This window comes from Cyprinus carpio, chromosome A1, assembly GCF_018340385.1.
Source record: "Cyprinus carpio isolate SPL01 chromosome A1, ASM1834038v1, whole genome shotgun sequence".
Lineage (NCBI taxonomy): Eukaryota > Metazoa > Chordata > Actinopteri > Cypriniformes > Cyprinidae > Cyprinus > Cyprinus carpio.
In genome coordinates, this window is record NC_056572.1 from 27,052,119 (window position 1) to 27,075,350 (window position 23,232).

The 23,232-nt window shown below is 35.0% G+C and overlaps 1 protein-coding gene across 3 annotated transcripts in view; it reads right to left on the reverse strand.

Moving 5' to 3' along the window:
- Positions 1 to 23,232, reverse strand: part of ctnna2 (catenin (cadherin-associated protein), alpha 2) — a 371,145-nt gene that overhangs the window by 333,942 nt on the left and 13,971 nt on the right. For all 3 annotated transcript variants that reach the window (XM_042759833.1, XM_042759837.1, XM_042759848.1), the window contains exon 2: positions 18,071 to 18,177. In XM_042759833.1, coding sequence (XP_042615767.1) covers positions 18,071 to 18,172 — 102 coding nt within the window. In that variant the 5' untranslated portion in view covers positions 18,173 to 18,177. The remainder of the gene's footprint in view (positions 1 to 18,070; positions 18,178 to 23,232) is intronic.

The window sequence follows — 23,232 nt, forward strand, 5'->3', positions numbered from 1 at the left end:
ACAAGAAAAAAACGGATGGACAAAGAACCATGTGACTTAATGATTTTGGCTGCACTTTCTGACTCCCATAGTACAAACTACTGTGGTCAATATGGAACATCAACTGTTTGGTTACACCCATTCTTCAAAATATCTTCATACAGGTTTGGAACATCATGACAGAATTTTCATTTTGGGTGAACTATTTCTTTAATCCTATTTGCAGTACATAACCATCTATACTGAGCAACCCAGCTACAGTCAAGCACTGACCTTAGATGACTTAAAGCTTGAAGACACGTTAAAAAGGACTCACAAATACAGCTATAAATTTAAACAGTTTTGCTTTTGGCTGAGGAGATTTGTCTGTGCTTTTCAACATATATATATATATATATATATATATATATATATATATATATATATATATATACATAAAAATAATAATAATTTTGCATCCATTACAGAAAACCAAAATGTACATGATAAATGATCAACAAACATTGCAGCAGGTGACAGTCCACAAGCCTGAAACACTCTCAGACTGGACTTGCGCCATCCTTACTGTTAAGCCCAGGCGAGCACCTACCAAAAAACCTCAGACAGGCTCCCTGAAGTAGGGAGCACACACTCTTAATACTAATCCTATCCTACAGTGCATGGCTGCAAAATCTGGAGGCAGCGTGCAATACTGTGAGAAGAGGAAGTCAGAGTCGTCAACGTCCCCATCACTGTGGCTCAAATATATCTAAAGGGCAGGATTACAAGCAGGAAGAAGAGAGATTGAGAAAATCCCTTCTCCATCCTTGATAACTCCATGAGAATGCATGGAGAATCAGCTCCTTCCTTATTGGGATTCCAGAAGCAAGGGCTTGGGTGAAAACAGAACACTAAAAACTGTACAGATGGTGATCGTCCAGTTAGTGCTAAGCAAAATGGCATCAGCTGTAGTGCAATTAGGCAAGACTCTAAAAAATGAAATGGATTTAATGAAACTGATTGCTTGCTAAAATGTGCCAGCGGATAATGAGAACCAAATGTACAGACAGATACGGACAGCAGGACAGAGAAACAAAAGCTTTTTTTTTTTTTTGTCACAAAAGAATGCATTTATTGGCCACATTCTAAGAAAAAAAGACAAAAAAAAAACACACTTCGCCATGTGTAATTAAATAACAGCATCCAAGACAACAGGAAAGCAAATTTCATTCAAAATCATGATTGCAGATCATCGGTTCAACTTTCATCAGACATTTTTCTTGACATACTTCAAGGAAAGGAAAGAATGATGATATAACATTACCAAAAATAAAATGACAAGAACAATAATGTGAACCTTTGCAATTATCAGAGTCTTGATGTCAGCCAATGCTTGATTAACCAAAAAACAACCAAGGCTCATTGAAACAAAAAAATTATAATAAAATAAAAATACTCCCTTTACCTATAGTTTTACAAAACTTCAAAAACATCCATTTAAATTCCTGCAGTTTCCAGTTGAAAAGAACACTAGAAGAAGTAAAACACTAACAATTTTTATTCCGACATATAGGCCTGCACGATAAATCGTTATAAAATCGCGATCTCGATTCACCCTGTTCACGATTTAATTTTTAAATGACTTCGATTTAAAAAAAAAAAAAAAAAAAAAAAAAAATCAGCCTTTATTTTGAAAGGACCCGCTCTCACCGGGCTTCACCCTCAGCCAACGACAAATCGCCTTTTTTAGTCTCGTGTTTCACTCGTCGAGCGAGCGCGGTAGTTCGGAAATAAACAAAATGGATATTGATGAAAACCCAGGTCCTTGTGACGAGAATCAGCCAACCACTCAGTCTCAACTTGTTCCGAAAAAAGGCTCACATTCGGTGGTGTGGAAGTATTTTGGATTCAAGCAAGAAGACGAGGGTCAATCTGGTGTGATTTGCAAGGTATGCTTTGCCCCTGTTGCAGCACCGCAAGGTAACACCACAAACCTTTACCAGCACCTCAAACGTCACCACAAAGTGCAATATGATGAAGCAGCCGTACAAGGCAAGAGATCCGAAAGTCGTCCAAAAATGCAGACATCTATTACGGACACCTTGCACAATGCGACGCCATACCCACATAGCTCCAGTAGGAGTAAGGAAATAACAGAAGCCATTGCTTACCATCTAGCAAAATATATGGTTCCAATATACAACGTAGAACGTGACGGATTTCAAAAGATGATCCATACATTGGACAAACGCTACTCAATACCATCCCGCAACTATTTTTCATACGTTGCACTGCCAGCTATTTACAAGAAAGTGCGGACTGTAGTCGAGGCAGAAGTGCAGCAAGCGGATTATTTTTCAGCAACGACGGGATTTATGGTCCAGCCGAACAATGGAACCCGTACATGAGCCTTAAGGCCCGTTCACACCAAGGACGATAACTATAAAGATAACGATAAAGATATAGTTCTAAAAATCGTTTTTCAGTATTAAAGAACAGCAGCGTCCACACCACAACTATAACGATAAAGACAAAGAAAAACGATATCGTTGGAATCACTTTCAAAACGATTTTTTTCCCGCTGATGAACGATAAAAAATTGACAGCCAATCAGAATCCATCCTGTTGTAACGCGCTCGAGAATTTAAAGCGGCAGACGAGCGTGCGCTTAGAATAAACAGGAGATATCGTTCGCTGGTGTGGACGCTAATATCGTTATCTTTATAGTTATCTTTATAGTTATCGTTCTTGGTGTGAACGGGCCTTAACTGTCCACTTCATAGCGATTGATTTCACCATGAAGAGCAAGTGCCTACAGACTTCTTTTTTCCCCGACGACCACAAAGGTGAGATCTTGGCACAGGGACTGAAGGATGCCCTAGCATCTTGGAGTTTGGAAGAGGAGGGAGAAAATGGCATGTATAACAACAGACAATGGATCAAACATAGTGAAGGCAATCTCCATAAACAACTGGACCAGGCTCCAATGTTTTGGCCATAGGCTACATCTGGCAATTGGTGAGTTGGTGTGTGTGCGGCGTGTAAGTTAACTGACTCTGTGTGTGTGTGTGTGTGTGTGTGTGTGTGTGTGTGTGTGTGTGTGACTGTCTGTGTGTGTTTAACTGTGACTGTGTGTCTGTCTGTCTGACTGAGTGAGTGTGTGTGTGTGTGTGTGTGTGTGTTTGTCTGTCTGTCTGACTCTGTGCGGGTGTTTAACTCTGTGTGTGTGTGTGTGTGTGTTTAACTGTGACTGTGTGTGTGTGTGTGACTGTCTGTCTGTGTGTGTTTAACTATGTCTGTGACTGTGTGTGTGTGTGAGAGAGTGAGTGTGTGACTGTCTGTCTACTAAAAGGCCAGCAATTAAAGACAAGGTGCCTGCCGCTTTATATATACAACATAAATTATTAGTTTTTGATACTGCAACTGCACTTCAATGGCCAATTGCTCCTTTTCTTTAGACACTGAACCCTCAGAATGTTGAATGACGTTTCAATTAGCCTATTTAGAGCCATGTTCAGGCCATATTCAGCGCAGTGCGTTAAACTTCTATTTTTGGTAACCTACTTGAATGGCCAGTTGAATGTTAATTGTACAAAAGGCAAGCAGTTAAAGAGTGTTTCTTCTTTATTCATTGAAGCCTCATTGTTTACAGGCTTGTGGTGATGTGCAATGTTCTATAGGTGCCAAAACAAAATATTTTTGGTACTTCCAATTTGTTTTGTTTTGTCATGGTTCATGTGTGCAATAAACATTACATTTCATGAGAAAAAAAATCGTTGTAGAGAATCGTGATATCAATTCTAAGCTAAAAAATCGTGATTCATATTTTTCCCAGAATCGTGCAGGCCTACCGACATAGTAAACTTGCTTGGTAGCTCACCTGGTACAGTATTGTACTCACAATGCAGAGCTCTTGGGTACGAGCCCCAATAAACACAGTTTGACAAATGAGCTCAAAGCAGTGTAAAAACAAGGTAAAATGGCATGATTGCCACAGTAAATGCATTTTTTATCTCACTTTTTCTTTCTTTAACACTATCAGTTAAGTTTAAGATTGGGTTTAGTGTCAAATGTACCACCAAATCTATGTAATAAAATGATAGCAGAACCATATATATTTGTTTAAAAGAAAATTTAACATGCTTTGTACTGTCACTCATTGGACATTTCCCTGCAACAGCCTTGGTTGACAAAGGACATCCATTAATCAGTCAGAGATCTAGACATTTGCATGCAAAACAAAATAAGGGTAGTGGGCAGCAATCTATGTGTGTCAGTTTGGTTTTGATTAATTCATTTAAAACTTCTAGTTTTATTAAACATTCACATTTTAAAAAAGCACTTAAAAGCACTTTAAGGCACACTTGTCTTCATACACTGTCAGCTTATTAAGCATAATCAGTTTAAGATTTGAATGTAAATGCAGTGGATCCATGTAAAACCTAGTATCTCACTTCAGTTAAAATGAAAAGAAGGCATCTACCTATAAAAGTAGCATTAGAAGACAGCAGACAGCTCACTAACTTCTGGAGTAGAGCCGTAGTAAAGTTAGAACACTATACCCATTTAATGTGCTGCCCATCCAGAGATCTCTCATGCTGGCATTTAAAGGACGCTTGTCTTTTGATCTGAGATCTCTACAAAGCAAAGTGAGATCTTGATGTGTCATCTGACACATGATCTGCTCTCTGCTCTCTTTGTAACCTGAGTGTTTAATGTTAGCATCCTGCATGCAGATTAAAGCTATCCTGCAAATATATCCATGAAGACGGCTGGTATAAATATCACCAAACACTCACTAATGAAGCCTCAGGTTATTTTATTTGGCTGTTTCTTTCTCTTCAACCCACATGTTCTTTCACTACAAGGAAAGACTGTCAAGCAACTATAAAGCAAACTCATTACCTGAATATGGTCCAGATAACCATTATGCTAGGGGCCAAAATCTTTAACAATATGAGTTAAGTGTTTTAATATGTTTTTTTTTTTACTTTTAAACTTTTGCTAGAAATTCCAAAATGCTTTATATTTTACATAATGCAGTATAAAGCAGTAATTTCTATTTTTATTAGAATAATATTTACTAAAATTAAATACTAGACCGTTACAATTGTATATACATTTTAATAAATAAAAAGGATTCATGATTTTATGATTTTTTTTTTATTATGATATATATATATTATAGATATATTATTTATATATATATATATATTATATATATCTATATATATATATATATATAAATTATATATATATATATATATATATATATATATATATATATATATATATATATATATATATATATATATATATATAATGAATAAAACAGACTACACAGAAGACTACAACTCCCTGATTGGTGTCCAAATTTAAAATAGCATTACAGATACACTGTGATTTGGGCTTAGTAAGTTTTTTTATTTATTTATTTTTTATGTTTTTGAAAGAGGTCTTATGCTTACCAAGGCTACATTCGATCAAAAGATACAAAAAATAGTAATATTGTGAACTATTATTGCATTTCAAAACAACTTTAATAATAATTTTAATATATTTTAAAATGAAATGGAGACAAATTCCCTGTTTTCATTTTTGACACTCCCCTCAGTTACTCAACCACTTCATTTTCCCTGTCAAACTGAAATATATCTATTTTTAAACATCATAAATGGGATCTAATGGCTTACTAGAATTAAACTTGCATCTGCTACACATTTAAAATCACTTACGTTACTTCAAAGCCAGATTGTGATGTTTTGAGGTTTCTACTTTCTGGTCATATTTATAACATACACAGTTGTATCAATACTAGCATCATGTGAAAAATTCTGACACTGTTAAACAGCCCATGCAAATGAAATTTTAATACCAATGAAAGTGTGCTGAAAATAAAGTAGATGCAGAATTATTCAGAAATAGAAAATAGCTCCATATTCTACAGAAGCAGTGTAACGTGATTGGGAAATGCAAAGAAAACTGGAACTTTAAACATTCTGAATAGCACTGGAATATTGCCACTAAGCTCCACATCAAACGTACAAAACCAACGCCACCATCTTCTATATCCAACCTTTCCCAAGTGAACTATCTGACAACAACACAGCTGAAGAGGAGGATCAGCTGCAAGATCAATGTGCATGCAGCTTTCAGGTTAACAGTAGGAAGCTAATCCTAAAAAGGATGAAGGATAGCAACAAATTGTTTAGTAAAACTCTTAGCTATCACCAAGAGAAAGCTGCCGTAAGACCCTGGCAGTCAATTCCGGAGAGATATTATCAAGGAAGACATCATAAATCAGCTGTTTAAAGCATAAGGAAAGGGAGAGACAATGATTAAACAACAGAAAGCCACATGGAAGAAATAACAAGGGAAGAGAGAAGAAAGTTTATGAGAGAGGAAGAGAAATGAAGTATAAAATGAGAGCTATAAAGATAAAGAGATGAAAAATGAAAGATGTGCGAGAGACAGACAGAAATGCCATGGTTACAAGGTACCGTAGCTTTAAGACCGCCTGCCTATCTGGCTTCAAATCAATGCTATCAAGGTCACACAAAAGCATCTCCAGACTCCAATCAAACACCTGTACTGAGGGACAAATGTCGACCGTGTCAATAAAAAGACCATTAAAGCCAGCACAGAGGCTGGAAGAACAGATGAACATACTTCAAATAAGCAAATGTAACTGTAAGCTTTAAAATAAGATCAATAAGACACACAATTCTCAATTGACGAATGCATTTAAATGCTACTCCGCTAGTTTTTCGCATTAAAGACCGACAGTGAGTGAGATTGTTAGCGCTGATGGAATGTAATACTCGATGGAATCAGCTCAGCATGTGAAGAGAATGAATTTACATTTCATCAAAAAGAGTGTCAAACAGAGGAGAACCAAACAGATAAACATCCACCCACTTTTTCCTGGATACAAAGCATGTGGGAATATGAAAATCTTATTTGAAGAGAGTGCAAGAAAAGTCCTGCGAGGTTAAGGTCAACAGCACATTCACACTCTTCACGGCCGTGTGATTCTACACTAAAAAAAATGTAAGTCAGATGTCTGCTCCCCTGTAGAAAGCTTGAGTTGGTCTAATCCTAGCTGAAGTACTGAGCAGAACTGAGTATGACCTGGAAAAACCTGGAAGACTGTTTGGATTGATATTCAAAAGCAACCGAGAATTGGTATGCACATGAAAAACCACCAAAAGCTTTTAGAAGACATTTAAGAACTTCTCTTCAGAGAGAAGCTGAGATGCTGCATCTACATTTCTGGATGACAACTTTATTCTGCAGCAACAAGGTATTGTTTTACAGTCTGACTGTTGTTTTCTTTCTCCAGACATCTGAAGTCATAGAAAGCAACTGAATCCATCAGCTTTGAATATGTCTGGTGGGTGGAGGTGCTGAGAGGGTGTAGTAAAAACTGGATCTGCAAACACACAAAAAAAAGCATTGCTGGGAGTAAAATGTGTACTTGATTCTAATTATTGCCCACTGGCAATTGATACCAAGATTTACAGCAAATTTACTATATATTCTATCAGTGTTTGAGCTTAAGGGTGATAGTGCAGGCTTCAAATATTTCACCAATGAGATTAAATAGACAGTGAATGAAGACTTTTTGCTTTCTGCTTCTGAGATTTTTCTCCTAAGAAAAAGACCCCAATAAACCCATATGTCTCTTCTAGAGTTTCAGAGGGAATCTCTGCATCTCAAATAGCATTCAGATTTGCTAGTATACAGAACTCTGCATTGCAATTTAAAGGCAAAGCTTTCAGTATGAATTCAAACACATAATTTGATGCATAAATGAATAAACAAGATCTACAATCATTAAAAATCTTCAGATGTAGGCTCTAAATAATGCTACTGCTTTTGGGTTACATCTCATCTTTTTAAGCCACCTGCCTTATTTTATTTTCCCTGGGAAGCCGTCCTGATTCTTCACAAATTATGTTCAATATGTGTTGCTTTACAAGAATGAATTCTGTTTTAAAAGATATATGGTTATGAAATAAAAAAATATATATATATTAAAAAAAAAAATCACCTAATTTTCACCAAACTCCATAATTCACAATAGAGATCCTTAAAACATTTGCGGTTATCATCAAGAGTTTGTTCTTGGATTACCATAATCTAATTTCGGAATAGCATTCAGGCTTCCAAAACAACTACAGTATTCAAAATGCATTCAAAGGTTATTTGCTTTTATCGTCTCATTGTAATTTACATCATAATCTTTGGAGGGCAGCTAACATCGTTACAATGCAAAGGATTCACATAAAGCATCCAAGTAAGCAAACATCAAACAAGCACTAGAGGACACTGGGGGGAAAAAATAAAAAACATGACAAAACAAACAAAGAAAAAAAAAATGGTGTACCTGCTGGAAATGGTATATGGAATTCCATTGGCTGTCAATCATATTTCAAAAGAGCTTTTGAACTGCAAGGCCTTTCTTTCAGTCTCAAAGGACTGAAGCAGAAGATAAAGCATTCTCCTCAATTTATTACATGGTTAAAATACTCTTAGAGATTCCATACATAAAGTCATTATTCACCTGAATAATAATGTGTTTGCATAGGACAGTTATGGACAATCAGCAAAAATACTAATTTAACGACATATTAATAGCTTGACAGAACATCAGCGGCTTTCAAAATAATGTAGCTTTTCATGTAAATGATTTCCAATCAGTAGTAAAGTATGCTAATGTTACAATACATTGCTTATCTAATGCCGCATTGAATAGCACTCCCAGCCAATAAAATAAAATACAATTACACACACACACACACACACACACACACACACACATATATATATATTATAATTCCCAATATGAAATATGATTTTTTTTTTCTTTATAAATTACTTTTTTTATGTGTGTGTAAATTACAAATATGAGAATGTTTTAAACCTGGTGATGTGCTGTTTTTTTACTTAAAACTTATGAGTAATTATGAGAATGTATGAGGAGTTTGTACTTTGAGAAACTTCAGTTACAAAGTAGCTTCAAGACACTGATAATCTGTAATATAAAGGAGATCCTAAAGGGAACAAAATGTGACTGTTTGAGTTTGATGCCACACAGAATGCTCTGCTAGAAAAAAATAAAATAAAAAAAATACCATAAAATGTCATGTAATGCACTGGATTTAGTGGAGGATTTGCACAGCAACCATTGTGCAGTTTCAATACAATACAGTCTGAAGTGTCTAAAGCCAGACATGTGAAATACAACAAACCTAAGGCGATGAAGACTGTATCAAATGGAGACTTCAACAGATCCTTTCTGCTTGGAGCAATGCCATGATGTGCGGACATGTGTGTTTTGAGGGAAAACTATATCATATATGTTAGATGCATTCAGCAGGACTTACAACATGTACAACTTTTGCCTTTTACAGAGACATCCTTGTTGATGTCTACACTTTGTGATCCGACCAAAAGCTGTGACCTCTATTCCCCTGTCAACCTCACAACAGCACTGGCAACAGCGCTACAGCACACAACTCAGACTCGCAACTGTGCCACAGCTGCTTCTAAACACCTTACTATATGACATAATCAAAATGCACTTTCATCACCACCAGCTGGAAACCTTTCAGATTTAAATTTCTCTCAAGACACTCTCTATAATTCAGTGCCAAGTGAATCAAAACTTCAGTGCATATTTTCATCTGCCTTTGTACCCTTGATACACTGTGAGCTGGGGAGTGAGGCCTGACTACATTTGAGTTTTGCTGGAATAATGGAATCAAGCAGGAAATATGCATCTCTAATAAAGCACTTGAGGAAGTCTGTCAGGCAGCACTTAGAGCAAATGTCAACATACAAAGAATACTGAGTGACAGCGCAGCCAGATATGGGGTTTGGCTTGTGCTTTTCTTCCATTCGTTTTACTTTAGTTGCACTTTATAACTAGAAAGGACAGTTTGTCAAATTTCACATGTTCAATGTTGACAAATCCTTCCCTGGAATTTTACAGCAGTTTGAAGGATATATAAGCCTTTTAAATTGTAAAAATATTTTACCACTGTTTTTTATTGTATTTTTCATTAAATAAACACAGCCTTAAGAGACTAAAAGACTTATTTCAAAAAACAAAATAAATAATTTATTCCAATCTTAGTGTTTATAAATGTATATACTCTGTATAAATTCTCTCTTTTTGTGCATGCATATGACATATCTAGCATGATAGAATTGGTCTTTAGATGGATGTTACTATCCTTGTATAGACACATATCCTCAAAAGAATCACAGACATTTGATGAAACAAATTTTTGAGATCATATTCGCAAGTTAAAACCCCTCACAGAGTAATGTGTTGATTAAAAATGCACTTATGATTAGGGTTAGTTATCTTTATTAAAATACCTTATATAAAGAGTTGAAGAAGTCCACATAAGGATACAACAAGGTTGTGTGTGTATGTAGAAGGAAAATATCGATTGGAGAGTGTGTAACAGTAGGGCGTCTGGCCTCAAGATGCTAGCAGCGCTTGGTGCTGTGATAAAAGGAAATACTGTTCTCTGTACAGACCGACACAAACCCTTTTCCACAGACATCATCAATCCCCTCAGAAACACATCCTCCAAATCGACTGGAGAAACAATCCCACTTCCTTCTCCACAAACACAGTCACACAAGGAGATCTGAAAAGATGGAAAAGCTACTCCGAACCTTCACTTCATCACATAATCTATGCCTATCAGGAGAGAGAGAGAGAGAGAGAGAGAGAGAGAGAGAGAGTGATAGTGTCTTTTTTCTTGTCTGTGAAGTAATATTAAACAAACCTTGAACTGCAAGAAAGGAATGACACTTGCTAACAAACCATAAAGCTCTAGATGTTTCAATCCTTTAGAAAAGGGCCAATGAACTCAACCACATTCTGCAGAACTACTCATAAAAAACCAAGACGCTTCAGAAAATGACTTGCACTAGCAACATGCACAAAGCCAGCACCTCCTACACACACAATTAACAATGCTTGTTCTTTTCTATCTGTTAATTTGCTTCACCTTTAAGGGATATTTCATTGCACTTATTTTTAGCAAGCCAAGACTATCAAACTGTATCCTACAATCTGGGCATAAAAAGGTGATTATTGTAAATGGCTTCTGGAGATTCTTAGTTGAAGAACTTGTGTCAGATTATCTGGACATTGATCAAAAGCCACAAAACTCTCCTGATATTTAAATACCAATTAAAAAAGAATAAAATAAAGCATATTTTGTTACTTTTTGAAACACACAAGGCTTCAGTTTGAGCAGATGATTTTACCACCACTGTCATCGTCAGAGCGCACTTTCCCAGTACATTGAGCTTCTGGCTTATTTTCACGATCTCAACCATATTCTCAAAATTATCATTTTCAATGACTTCAAAATCAATAATTTGATCACTGGCAGCTTATTCACCACACCCACCATCAAATGACAGTGACACTTACATTTCATTGCATTAAGTAATTGCTCTGCAGTAAAGCCATTCAAGCATTTTAAAAGTTTTGCTGATGATATTCTTTTGTTTTATGCCTGCAGTAATTATGAGTTAAACATCACATCATCATTGTCTATCAAACAGTGCCACCTTGAAGAATAAGTAATCAGATATTTAATCATTGTTGCACAGAAAAAATATACGCTCTTACTTTTAAAATATATCACTATAACTTCAAAAAAATCAAGGAGGGAGTGGGCAATGAATGAAAACAGAACTATAGTATGAGCATTTCGGAACATTTTGGATTTTAGTGTGATTTAAGTGTATTTCTAGCAAAAAGAGATTTAAATTTCATTAAGAGAACTTTGCAATATTTTTTTTTTTTTTTTTTTTTTTATAACAGTTCTCTGACTCCTTTGCCAGCCAGAGTTAGTGTGATGAATTACAAGCCCTAAAAAGGAAAAAACACTGAATGAAAAGACTTTAGCTCAAGGGCATGGTCTGTGAGTAAACTGCCCTGTTTACCAAGGTTTTGAACCTGATAAAGAAACATATAAGTTTTGTTAATTTTACTCATTGTCTATTAGTTTTAAGATCATCTATAATCTAATGTGATTGTAAGTATTAACAAACAATGACATTTTTAAAAGATATCCGGATTTAAAATTGTATTATTACTACATTTAAAATTCTATTCTATTATCTTTATGGACTGTATAAGCATGTATAATGTTAGTTAGGGTTTCTTTGCACATGCACTTCAAAATAAGGTATAATTGAAAAAATATCATCATTAGATAAAAAAAAAATCTTAAATTATCTAAGCATTTTATTTTATTTTATTTTTAGAATAATGAATATGTTGACTTAAGCAGAATCAAATACATTATTTTGGATGAAAAGGGCCAACGCATCATCCATGTGGTCATACCATGCGGGCAGCAGCATAACTAGTTACATTGGAATGCTAAATCCACAGGGCATTGCTCAATCAGTGAGTCACAAATCCCTGGTGTCCGGTCCAGTCCACACCCTGATGGGCCAGTTTCTCCTCATCCGTCATCAGAGTCACGACCTTGACTTGTTGCCAGTCTACACCAAATGGATGCATTTTAAATCACACTGAAAATTCAGCACTTCAACAGCCCGAGCACATCTCCTGGAATTAAGCTGCCACTTTCTGCAACATGATTTAAGCAGCACCTCAGCTGAATATGCTGAACTATTGTTTGAATTAGAGACAGCCATAAATCAAAATGCCTGCACAGGGCTGAAGTGAGATTAAAATTCGGCCCTTGACAAATACTACTACTTTCTATTCAAAACTTCGGAATTTTACATAAAAAGTTGAATAGCTTGCATCACTGGTCCTTTACGTCATAGAAGGGGAACGTTATGTTTCTTACAGTTGAGCCGACTGCTGCTATAGTAACGAATGCAACTTTCAATGCACAAGCTCTTTACTTTCATTCTCATTCTTACGTTCAGCATTAACAGCAAGCCAAAAGGGGTAAGCTTTCAACTGAACTGTATAGCCTACATGCATTTTAGATGCTTGTATTATGCTCTTGCCCCATCCATGCAATGAATGCATGTTATTTATTGAGCAGGTTTTTTAGAGGTAATTGCTCAGGTAATTTCAGTGGTAGGGTATGATACATATTCATGTAGCCTATTAAACTCCCTGTAAATTGCAAACTCCCCGTGATAGCGTGCAAATATTTCTGCCCGTTTTGCTCAATGTCATGCCTCTGCTTTTCTGCAACAGACTAAAGCCTGAATTTAGCACGCCTTGCATTCAGCTAATAACAGAAAAAATGCTGCAATTTTCTGGTGTTATTTTATTATTGTTGGGGCAGTCTCCAGCTATATCTTAAACTTCTCAAAATACAGTCAGTCCCCTTCAGATTGGTTTTAATCACAGAGAAAAAAAAAAGAATGGAATCTTTATCTGATTCTGATTGGGTGGGCTCAGCCCACCCCTGCCCATGTCTGGAACTGGCCCTGTTATAGGGCCTTAAATTGGAGTGAATAAATGAATAAATAAAACAGGACAGAAACAAATAATGAGAGATATTAATGAATTCACAACAAATGCAACAAAATAATTTATTTTTGTCACACAGAAATGCACTTGAAAGTAAAGCAGTTATTTTGCCCTAGAATGTAGAAACTGGACTGCTATTAAATTCTGTCATTCTTTCCTCACCCTCATGACATTCCAAACCGGTATGACTTACTTTCTTCTGTGGAACACAAAAGAAGATAATTTGTAGAATGTTACCAAACCATGTTGATTTCTACTGTATGGACAAAAATTTCTTAAATTTCTCAAATTATCTTCTATTATGTTCCACAGAAGAAAGAAATTCATACAGGTCTAGAATGACATGATGGAGAGTAAATGATGACAATTTTCATTTTTGGGTGAACTATCCTTTTAAGAACTTTAACATTTGTTAAATAGTTAACACCTAATTTTTAAAAGACACTGATATTTATCTTTAATCATGCTCTTATTGAATGAACTTTTTACTACAATTAAAATTAATCAGAACTGAACATTTAAATAGAAAGACGCTATTAAAGCTATTCTGTTTAATTTCTATAGGCTAGTTCTTGCATAGAATTCAGTGTTTAACTAAATAGTATTAGTAAGAGGGTCAAAACAAGTAAAACCATGGTCCTCATTACCATAGTGTATGTTTTTTAAATAAATAATAAATAATAGTAAATTTTTTTTTTTACAAAAAAAAAAAAAAAAAACGTGGAAACTACTAAGACACCTTTTGTAAAAGTAAAATATTCCCCAATATTTAATATAAGTAATAACAGTAATGTTTATAATAAATACATTTCTGCCAAAACACCAAAGGCTATTTGTACAGTGTTAATAACTTCAAGTTTGCAATTTCAAGCTTGTAATTATGTATTGCCGTTTTCCAATTTGCCTCGTCATGCAGTTTATTATTGTGGCTGTTTTCAGCCAGCATCACAACAGAACCTTTAATGTTGTCATATCACACAACTGTATAACACAATTTTGTGTCACATCAATGGATCAAGTGACTTGCACTGTTTATCACTTTATCATGGCCAAAGCACAGTGCACATTGGTCAGTGATGTGCTGGTGACTGAACCCGATCTACTTTTGCGCATGGCTGCTTTTGTGCGGGTGCATCAGTTAGCGCCACTTCACACTTTTGGAGTATTTGCTTTTTGCAGTTCCGCATGCGCCTTATATGGGGGAGGTCTCCTTTGAATCGACGATCGGCTCACTACTCAACTGGCCCACAGGGAATGTCCCGGTGCTCCCGATGACCAGTACATGCCTTTACCTCAGATCAGAGATACTGTAGTGGAACGGGGCCAAGGAAGAGCCAGAAAAACTGCACAACAACAGGTAAGCTCACTCTCTGACAGTCTTGCCTCTTATTCCTCTGGCCTCTTCTAAGCTGTTTCCCTAAATAAAGGCAGGAATACATTGAGACCAGGGTGCAAAATTAAACACAAGCCTGTCAAGACACCATTTCTGAACACTGAGCTCATGAACACAAGCACACTCAACTACAGTTTCTACATTTGGGTTGTTAAAACATTCCAATTCTACTCTTTTGTGATTATTATTATTATTATTATTATTATTATTATTATGTATAATTTAACTTAAGGTTTATTGCATCAAAAGCACAATTAAATTAAATTAAATTAAATTAAATTAAATTGAATTGAATTAAATTAAATTAAATTATTTTATTAATTATTAATTATTAAAGAGCTGCTGCAACAACTAACAGAAAAAAAATAAATAACGCTGACAAGGCAATGATCATTTTCAATTAATGGCCAATATTAAAATAAAATAAAAAAAATAAATAAATAAAAAATACTAAAATCATTCATTTTAATGCTATTTAGACATCACAACATGGATTGTCTTTTTGAGTTTTGCTGTAATTATTATTTTTTTTTGTAGAATCACTTTAAATAATAAAACCCTAAAACTAAACAGAAAAGAAAATAGTGAAGCATTACAGCATACAAAACACTAGCTTTTGTTTTAAACAGCTCAAATCAAAATGAATAAAAGCTATTCAGGTTCTTCCCTCAGCTTTGACCTTAAATCAGTACTCATCTATCTTACAGTCCTTCGACTTTAACCTGTCTCAAGGAGACAGGCTCATTTCACAGAATACTTTGTTAAGGTGCCACTCCAATAAAAACCTGCATAACTGTGTGCACACACTCACTCAAGGATTCAATATCCATCGCTTTTGTCCTTGATAAGAAACAAACCCGAATTGACACTCAGTTTGACAATAAACAAACTTACCATGTCTCATAATGCTACTGCGGTCTTGAAGATCTTTTCTTTTGAAATGAGGCAATTCTGCGTGTTGAATATAGAATACAGACAGCAAGGTCTGATTAATGTTAGTAGGTGTCCATGTCTGTCTGATACATCACCCTTTTAATATATTATTTGCTTTCTACAAGAGTTGCAGAAATACGTTTAATTCTAGCTTTGTTATTAGAGTATCCCCCCACCCCCACATCACGACATAAACTGTCCCCGTTCAGCCCCGTTCCTCTTCACATAAGAGGCTGGTTTATTTCAGCAGATCCTCCTGAGATCATAAAAGAGTAAGTGAGTGGAGAACCAAAGACTTATTTTTAGCCGGGCTGCTTTCCACGACGATTCCAAATGAAGTATTAACTCTGTGTTAAGAATCCATTAGCATTCCCATGATTCCTTGTGCCATATGCCTCCTTTATGTAACAGAACAATGGGAAAGCTGAGGCGAACAACTATGGGGAGTTGTCACATTGTGCTGAAGAGTGAGAAACAATGAGAGAAAGAAAGGGAGCATGTGGCAAAGGGTCGAGAGACGAAAGCTGAGTGCTAAACTCCACAAAAGCTGTAAACTGGCCATATCAATTAGTCTCTCTTCGCTTGTTTATCTGAAATCATGCTCTTTCTTCCTCAGGCTGCGTCTTGTGCTCTGAGCTATTACATGCTTCCTGTACAACATTTTGCAATAGGAATGGCTGAAAAAACATTGGCACTTGTCATCATAGTAATGTTTTATAAAATCCAACACTTCATTAAGACAACTAATTTCCTGAGAAAGCCATAAAGGCTGTAAAACAGCACTTTAACGACATAATTGCTCAGAATACAGAAAATACTATTTAATGGGAAATGTAACTTCCCTTCAGACAATATTGATCTCTGTTTTTTTGAAGGGAAAAAGATTGTATTCGCCATTTAAAATTTTTGGGTATATAAGATTCCTTTTAATGTTTTTGAGCATTGTATGCTCATAAATACTGCATTTGATTGATTAAGATGTAGTTAAAACTATAATACTGTGAAATATTTTTGGAATTTATAATAATTCATATGCATTTTATATATTTTAAAAGTTTAAAAAATATCAGGCATTAGTCTCACATCAGTCAGAAATCAGTCTAATATGCTGCTTTGGTGTTCAAGAAATATTTTTAGTATTATTAATTTTGAACATTTTATATACCGTGTAATATTTTAGTGGGGAAGTCGTGGCCTAGTGGTTAGAGAGTTTGACTCCTAACCCTAAGGTTGTTGGTTCGAGTCACGGGCCAGCAATACCACGACTGGGGTACCCCTGAGCAAGGCACAAAAACCCCAACTGCCCCTCCCTGGGCGCCGCAGCATAAATGACTGCCCACTGCTCTGTGTGTGTGTTCACTGCTGTGTGTGTGCACTTTGGATGGGTTAAATGCAGAGCACGAATTCTGAGTATGGGTCACCATACTTGGCTGTATGTCTCGTCAGTGGAAACCATTCTTATCTTTTTTTCAGGATTGTTTGATAAATGGAAAGTTAAACAGAACAACATTTACTTGAAACATATTTTCAATGCAAAAGTCTACTGTAATTTAATGCATCACTGCGGAATAAAAGTATTAATTTCTTTAAAAAAATTTTATAAATTCTTCCTGAACCCAAATTTTTGAATGGTTGTATAAGCTGCATGGCAGATATACAACTAGTAAAACATGATTGGACACATTCGACTGAAATTTTCATTCTTTATTTTGGTCACTACATAATCCCTAGTTGTGTTTTGATGACTATAAAATGAAAAATATCAAAACAGAGACTAAGAAGGTGTTTCCAAACTTTTGACTGATGGTATGGAAGTCCAAAAAGTTTGCTTGTTTGTTCATTTGCAAACTTTGCCCAGTATTTAAACCCCCCACCCCCACCCCCCAAGGCACAAGAGAACAAATAAAAAGCAAGTCTAAAATGTGATTCCTGCTGTGAGCTCATCTGAGTGGAACCTATATTCAGTTTGCACTTCTCTGACAAGGCCTTCAAATTGTTTTAGTTTTGGTTTCTACACTGTCCAGTAATCAGACAGTACTAGACCAACTTCAAAATCCCAGTGACTGAAAACAGAAAACTGAGGCAAACATACCATTAATGATTTTAAATGCTAAATACTTGATTAGTGAAGCTCAACAGGAGATTTTGACATCATTTAACTAGTGACAGACCTATATTTTGGCCAGATCAATGAATTGCCAAGTTTCAGTGGAATCTGTACATTCAGTGACTGGACTTGCTGAGTATTAACTGCAAGCAGGGTAAATCTAACAAGACATTACCTGTGTGACCAACGGCTCCAGCAACCTCTCCACAGTCAGCGTGCGAATCTCAAGACTCTTGGGGTCCCATTTTAGCAAGACTGGGGATGTAGCGCTCGTCATGTTTACTGTGGAAAGAAAAGGGATGAGAGAAAACAAGGGAGTGAACATTTGAAAGGATGAAAGAGTTGTTGAAAACTAAATGACAGTTTAATAGGATGATGAAAGGAAAAGGTGCAGACATCACACACTCAGTTATCAGTTTCATGCTTCATGACTTTCTTAACAAAATCAAAGGCCGGTGAGCCTGCCGCACATGTATTATTAAAGTCAAAAAAGCTTCTCCTTTGAAAAGTCTTTAAACATTGCACATAAATCACGCTAAAATGCTAAAATTGAGACTATAAAATATGGAGACGCTGCATTACATTAAAAGCTAATGACTTCAGAATGAGTCTTAATATGGGATCCAGACATTGTTGTGCAAGACTGTATTATCTCACTTTTAATGAGGAAAAACAAACACACAGACTAGAGGGATCATAATATATTACCCAGATAATTATATAAATCTCTCAAATATTAATTATGGACCTAAAACAGTCACAAAGTTCTTAAAATTTGCAAGCTTTTCAATTAATTTGGCATCTGAGTTTATAGATATTACATAAATTTAATATTAAGTTTAAGTTTTAAAAAATAATCTAAGATTTACACATTCAGTATTCATTTATTAATATATATATATATATATATATATATATATATATAATATATATATATATATAGTTTATTTAAGTTTATTATTTATTAATATTAATAATATTTCACAAATTTACAGTTTTTACTCTTTTACAATCAGTTGCAGCTTGATATCATATAATACAGCCTTGATAAGCATATAATATATATTTTTTAATATATATATATATAGCCCACCGTTTTTTTTTTTTTTTTTTGTAGCCCACCGAATTTACACTTTCTAAATAAAATAAAAAGAAATTCAGCACAGAATAGGGTAAAATAAATAAGTACAGTACAAGACAGAAAAAAACTTTGTTTACATTTGTATCTTGCCAAGCAGTGCATTTTGAGATCTGCAAGAATGCTGCCACATTACAGTGAAGTGTGAAATTATGCATGAAGTCATGATGACTTCTTTGTCAGTCATGAGTCCACTTTGCTATAATCAGCTGCTGAGAAAAAAATTATTTTGGAGAACCACAACTCAAAAACTAAAACAATCCACCCATGATGCCTTAGGTTTGTGACTATTAACTTTCATTCGGTAATGATCCTGTAACGTAGGCGTTTTCAATAATATTGTCATTCACTGGAGCACTGGCCTAGATTCCCTCCTGGATCTTTAGATCCTGCATCCAGATACTCATTACAAAAAACATATGCACGTACGAAGCCCAGCTCCAGGCCCTTTGAACACCGGTAATGTAAGCAGGTGGTTCCTGATTAAGATAGACATCAGAGGTACAGGATCAGGCCTGCATAGCAGAAGGGAGAAAAGTTTACCCGACTGAGTGGAAGCTTAAGAGTAAAAAGTCTTCAAGCTGTGAGTGAATGTCGAGAAAAGAGTATGAGAGAGTGTGCGATTTCACTAAGAAACAACTTTTACAGAGGGTTTTTTTTTTCCTTCTTCTTCTTCTTTTAGTTTTCTTTCTGGTCTTCATTTATTTATTAACATTTTTATTAATTTTTGTAGTGTTCTGATGTTACATTTATGAACCGGTGTGTTTGAACACATTTTTTGAGTGAATGAATCTTACTAGAAATTACAAAACTTAGAAATAATAATTGAAGATGTACACATTCCATTTATTTATTCATTTATTTATTATTATTATTATTATTATTATTTTACTAGGAATTCTATAAGTACTATAAATCTAGGTTTTACAAAAATGAAAAGTGGAAGAATATTAACTTTAAGTAATCTAATTATTCAGAAAAACTAATGAAGCTATGTTCATAAATCAATGTGTGAACAAATATTCTGAGTAAATGAATCGTTCTTCTTCACTTCTGTATGTTAACATCCTTTTTTAATTTTAAGAAAATAGCATTTGAATGCAAATTATGATAAAATATTTCAATGTATGGACTTTCTGAACAAAGTTCAACAAATCATTAAATATATGCTATTATGATAAAGCAAGATATGAAATTACACACACAAAAAATAAATATTTTCATTTGTAAGGTACTTTAAAATAACAACATGACAGATACAATAATGCAGTTATTAGAGAATTCAGATTTTATTTTTCCCTATTCATAAAGATTGTGACAAAGTTCTAGAATAGTGTCACATGATGTTGAACAGATTAAAATGTATTGTTTTTCAAAAACTGGCAACAAGAAATTTGGCTTGAACTTTTTTTTCTTTTCATTAAATAAATTTGTTTTTTGTTGATTTTTTTAGCTCCTTGACACACATTGGAACAGTCTGGTGTGAGAAGAATCAACATGAGATCAAACCATCATCTGCTGTTTGCTCCAGTCACGGTTCCTCAGTTGTCAGTGAGCTATACACACAAAAAAGGGTTTTCTGGGCATCACCATTCTTTTGTGCTCAAACTGTGTCTTGCATTTCCTCTTCTCTGATGTAACTGTCAGTGAATCCTCAAGAGAGGCTCCCAACAGTCTCAGTCGCTGTGTCAAACACTCCCTAAAGCACAGTGTCAAACATTCACTCCAGAGTCCTGCACAACAGACTTAACAGCTATTAAACCACACGTTTGAGACCTCTCCTGCTCAGTATGTCAGTTTTATTCCTTAAAATTTGGTGTAACCATTTTACACTTCAACACTTAAAAATAAAGTGGGTCACTGGGTCTGCAGCTCTTTAAGTTCAACAAAAGCTTTCTTCTTATTAAGAACTATATTATCCACACTATAAAGGGTTATTGAATTGGCTATAAACATTATTTACATTATAGGCTTTGGATCACCATTATTGGTTTCTGGGTCCTAAAAAGTGGTGGGTCAAGTCACAAAAATTTATCAAAAAAAGAAAACAGTCATGAAAAGCAGGAAGGAAAACGCTAAATGCAAAAATATATTTTAATAAGAGTAAAATGGACTTAAAGTAATGAAAATGACATGACAAAATATTGGCATAATTTATATTAAATTTAATGGAGCTTATTGTAATATTAATACATTTTAATACATTTTGATGTCCAAAAACACAACGAAAAAAAAAAGGTTATTTTCACTGAGAGATGACCAGTATATCACACAACCACCTCCAATAAAGTGCGCTGGAAGCAAGCTGTGCAAGATCTGTTTCAGTTCCATTATCACAGAATAATGCTTCAATTATCCTACGGAAATGGGAAGAGGAATAATTACGCTATTTGTGCCTGGTTGCCAGGATGATAATAACAGCAGTCATAACGAGGAGCGCAAAATGGCAAAAATGAGAGACTTTCACAAATGCATTTTCTACACACTGGAGTCAGGATGGGTCAGAAGGCTGATTGGCTCAGATCCATTAGCCTCATGAGCAGGAATAGTCATGTTAACCCAGAAACTGCCACAAAGACAAGGCAAGGCTTTACAGTTGATGTGACAGCACATGCTTTTGTATTGCCATTTGATTTATTTCTATTCAGTCTAAATTTGCTGTGAAAAGCCTCAAAATGAACATACAGTAATTCAAAGACATAGCATTGTGACAAATGAGTAAAATATTAAGTAGATAGACGTTACAAAAAATCCTTCAGAATCCAATAAATCATCAAACATTTAAAGCCATTTATCATAACTGACCTACAGTTCACAGAAATCCATTTAGTTAGTCTGGTTTAAATAGGAAAATACTATTTTTTACGCAATTTACATATGGGTCAGAGGGCATGATTAATTGCATTTTATCACATTACTTTAAAAAATAAAATAAAAAAATAAATCACACTAGATTAACAAATCAAACTGGCAGCCCACACATAAACAGTGATAAACGTCTGGGCTGCAAACCTGCGATGCTGTGTGACGCTCAAACAGTAGAGAGGATTAAAGACAGCTCAATCAGGCCAGACTAATCGTGACACCATCACACACACACACAAACAAACACACACACATCTTTAAGCACAGCAGACTAAAGCCAGCACAGCAATTTTTGACCTCTTTTGTCCACTCCAACTCCTCACGCTGACCTCAATATGCTGGTGCAACTATCTTTTGAGAAGTGTGTTTATCTGAGACTGAGAAAGAAAGGCAGAGCAGACATAAAAGATATGAAAAACAATGCTTATGACATCATCAACATTGCGTTTGTGCATTTGATGAGGACACCGGATCACCGGAAATATCAAAGGATGGCTGATTCTGTTTTGCATATTCATGCCTTGTGTCCTAAAATGAAACTCTGAGCTTAAACTTCTTTGCAGCAGTTTCCAAAAATCCTGCCCCGGAGCAGTCAGTATTAAATCTTAGATTAACCCATGCTTAATAACAGCCGAGCAAATCATTCAATGCCCACAAACACTCATCCTTCCAGTGTTTCTGCCATTAAAACCCTAAAAAATCTTCTGTATTTCTAATTAAAAAGAAGAAAATATAGTCCTTTTTACTGATTTGGGACCAGCTTCCATCCCACAACTGAAAGGTCTCATTATCAGACAGTCTATAAGAAGTTTCAGGTCAGCTGTTATAAAATGTAACAATTTTACAACACACATTCAAGGATGAACCACCTGCTATTATAGTTAAAAAAAAAAAAAAAAAAAAAAGATTTTAATAATAACAATAATAATAATAACAATAGGTGTATTATTATTATTATTATTATTATTGCAGAACAACACCATAAGACTGCAATAGTAATATTTATGGCTGTCTTAATTTCTTTGAACACAACAGAACTTTTATTTTGCGTAAAGCACAAGGAGAAGCTTCTTGGCTGTTGCCAACAGGTTTACAAATGGTTCTAATTACAAATCTCGGGCAAGCATTTTCAAATACATGTTATAGGCTAATCGACCTAAAACTCACAGCACTTGCAGAGATGTAGAGACATTGAGACAATGAAAACAGCTGCTAGTGTGTAAAACGCAGTGCTGCGCTTCACACTGAAAAATCCTGGCTGTCAGACAATAAATTTATTTAATTTCTTTTTTTTTCTTAGTGATATGCAAAACCATATATTTTTAAAACCGACT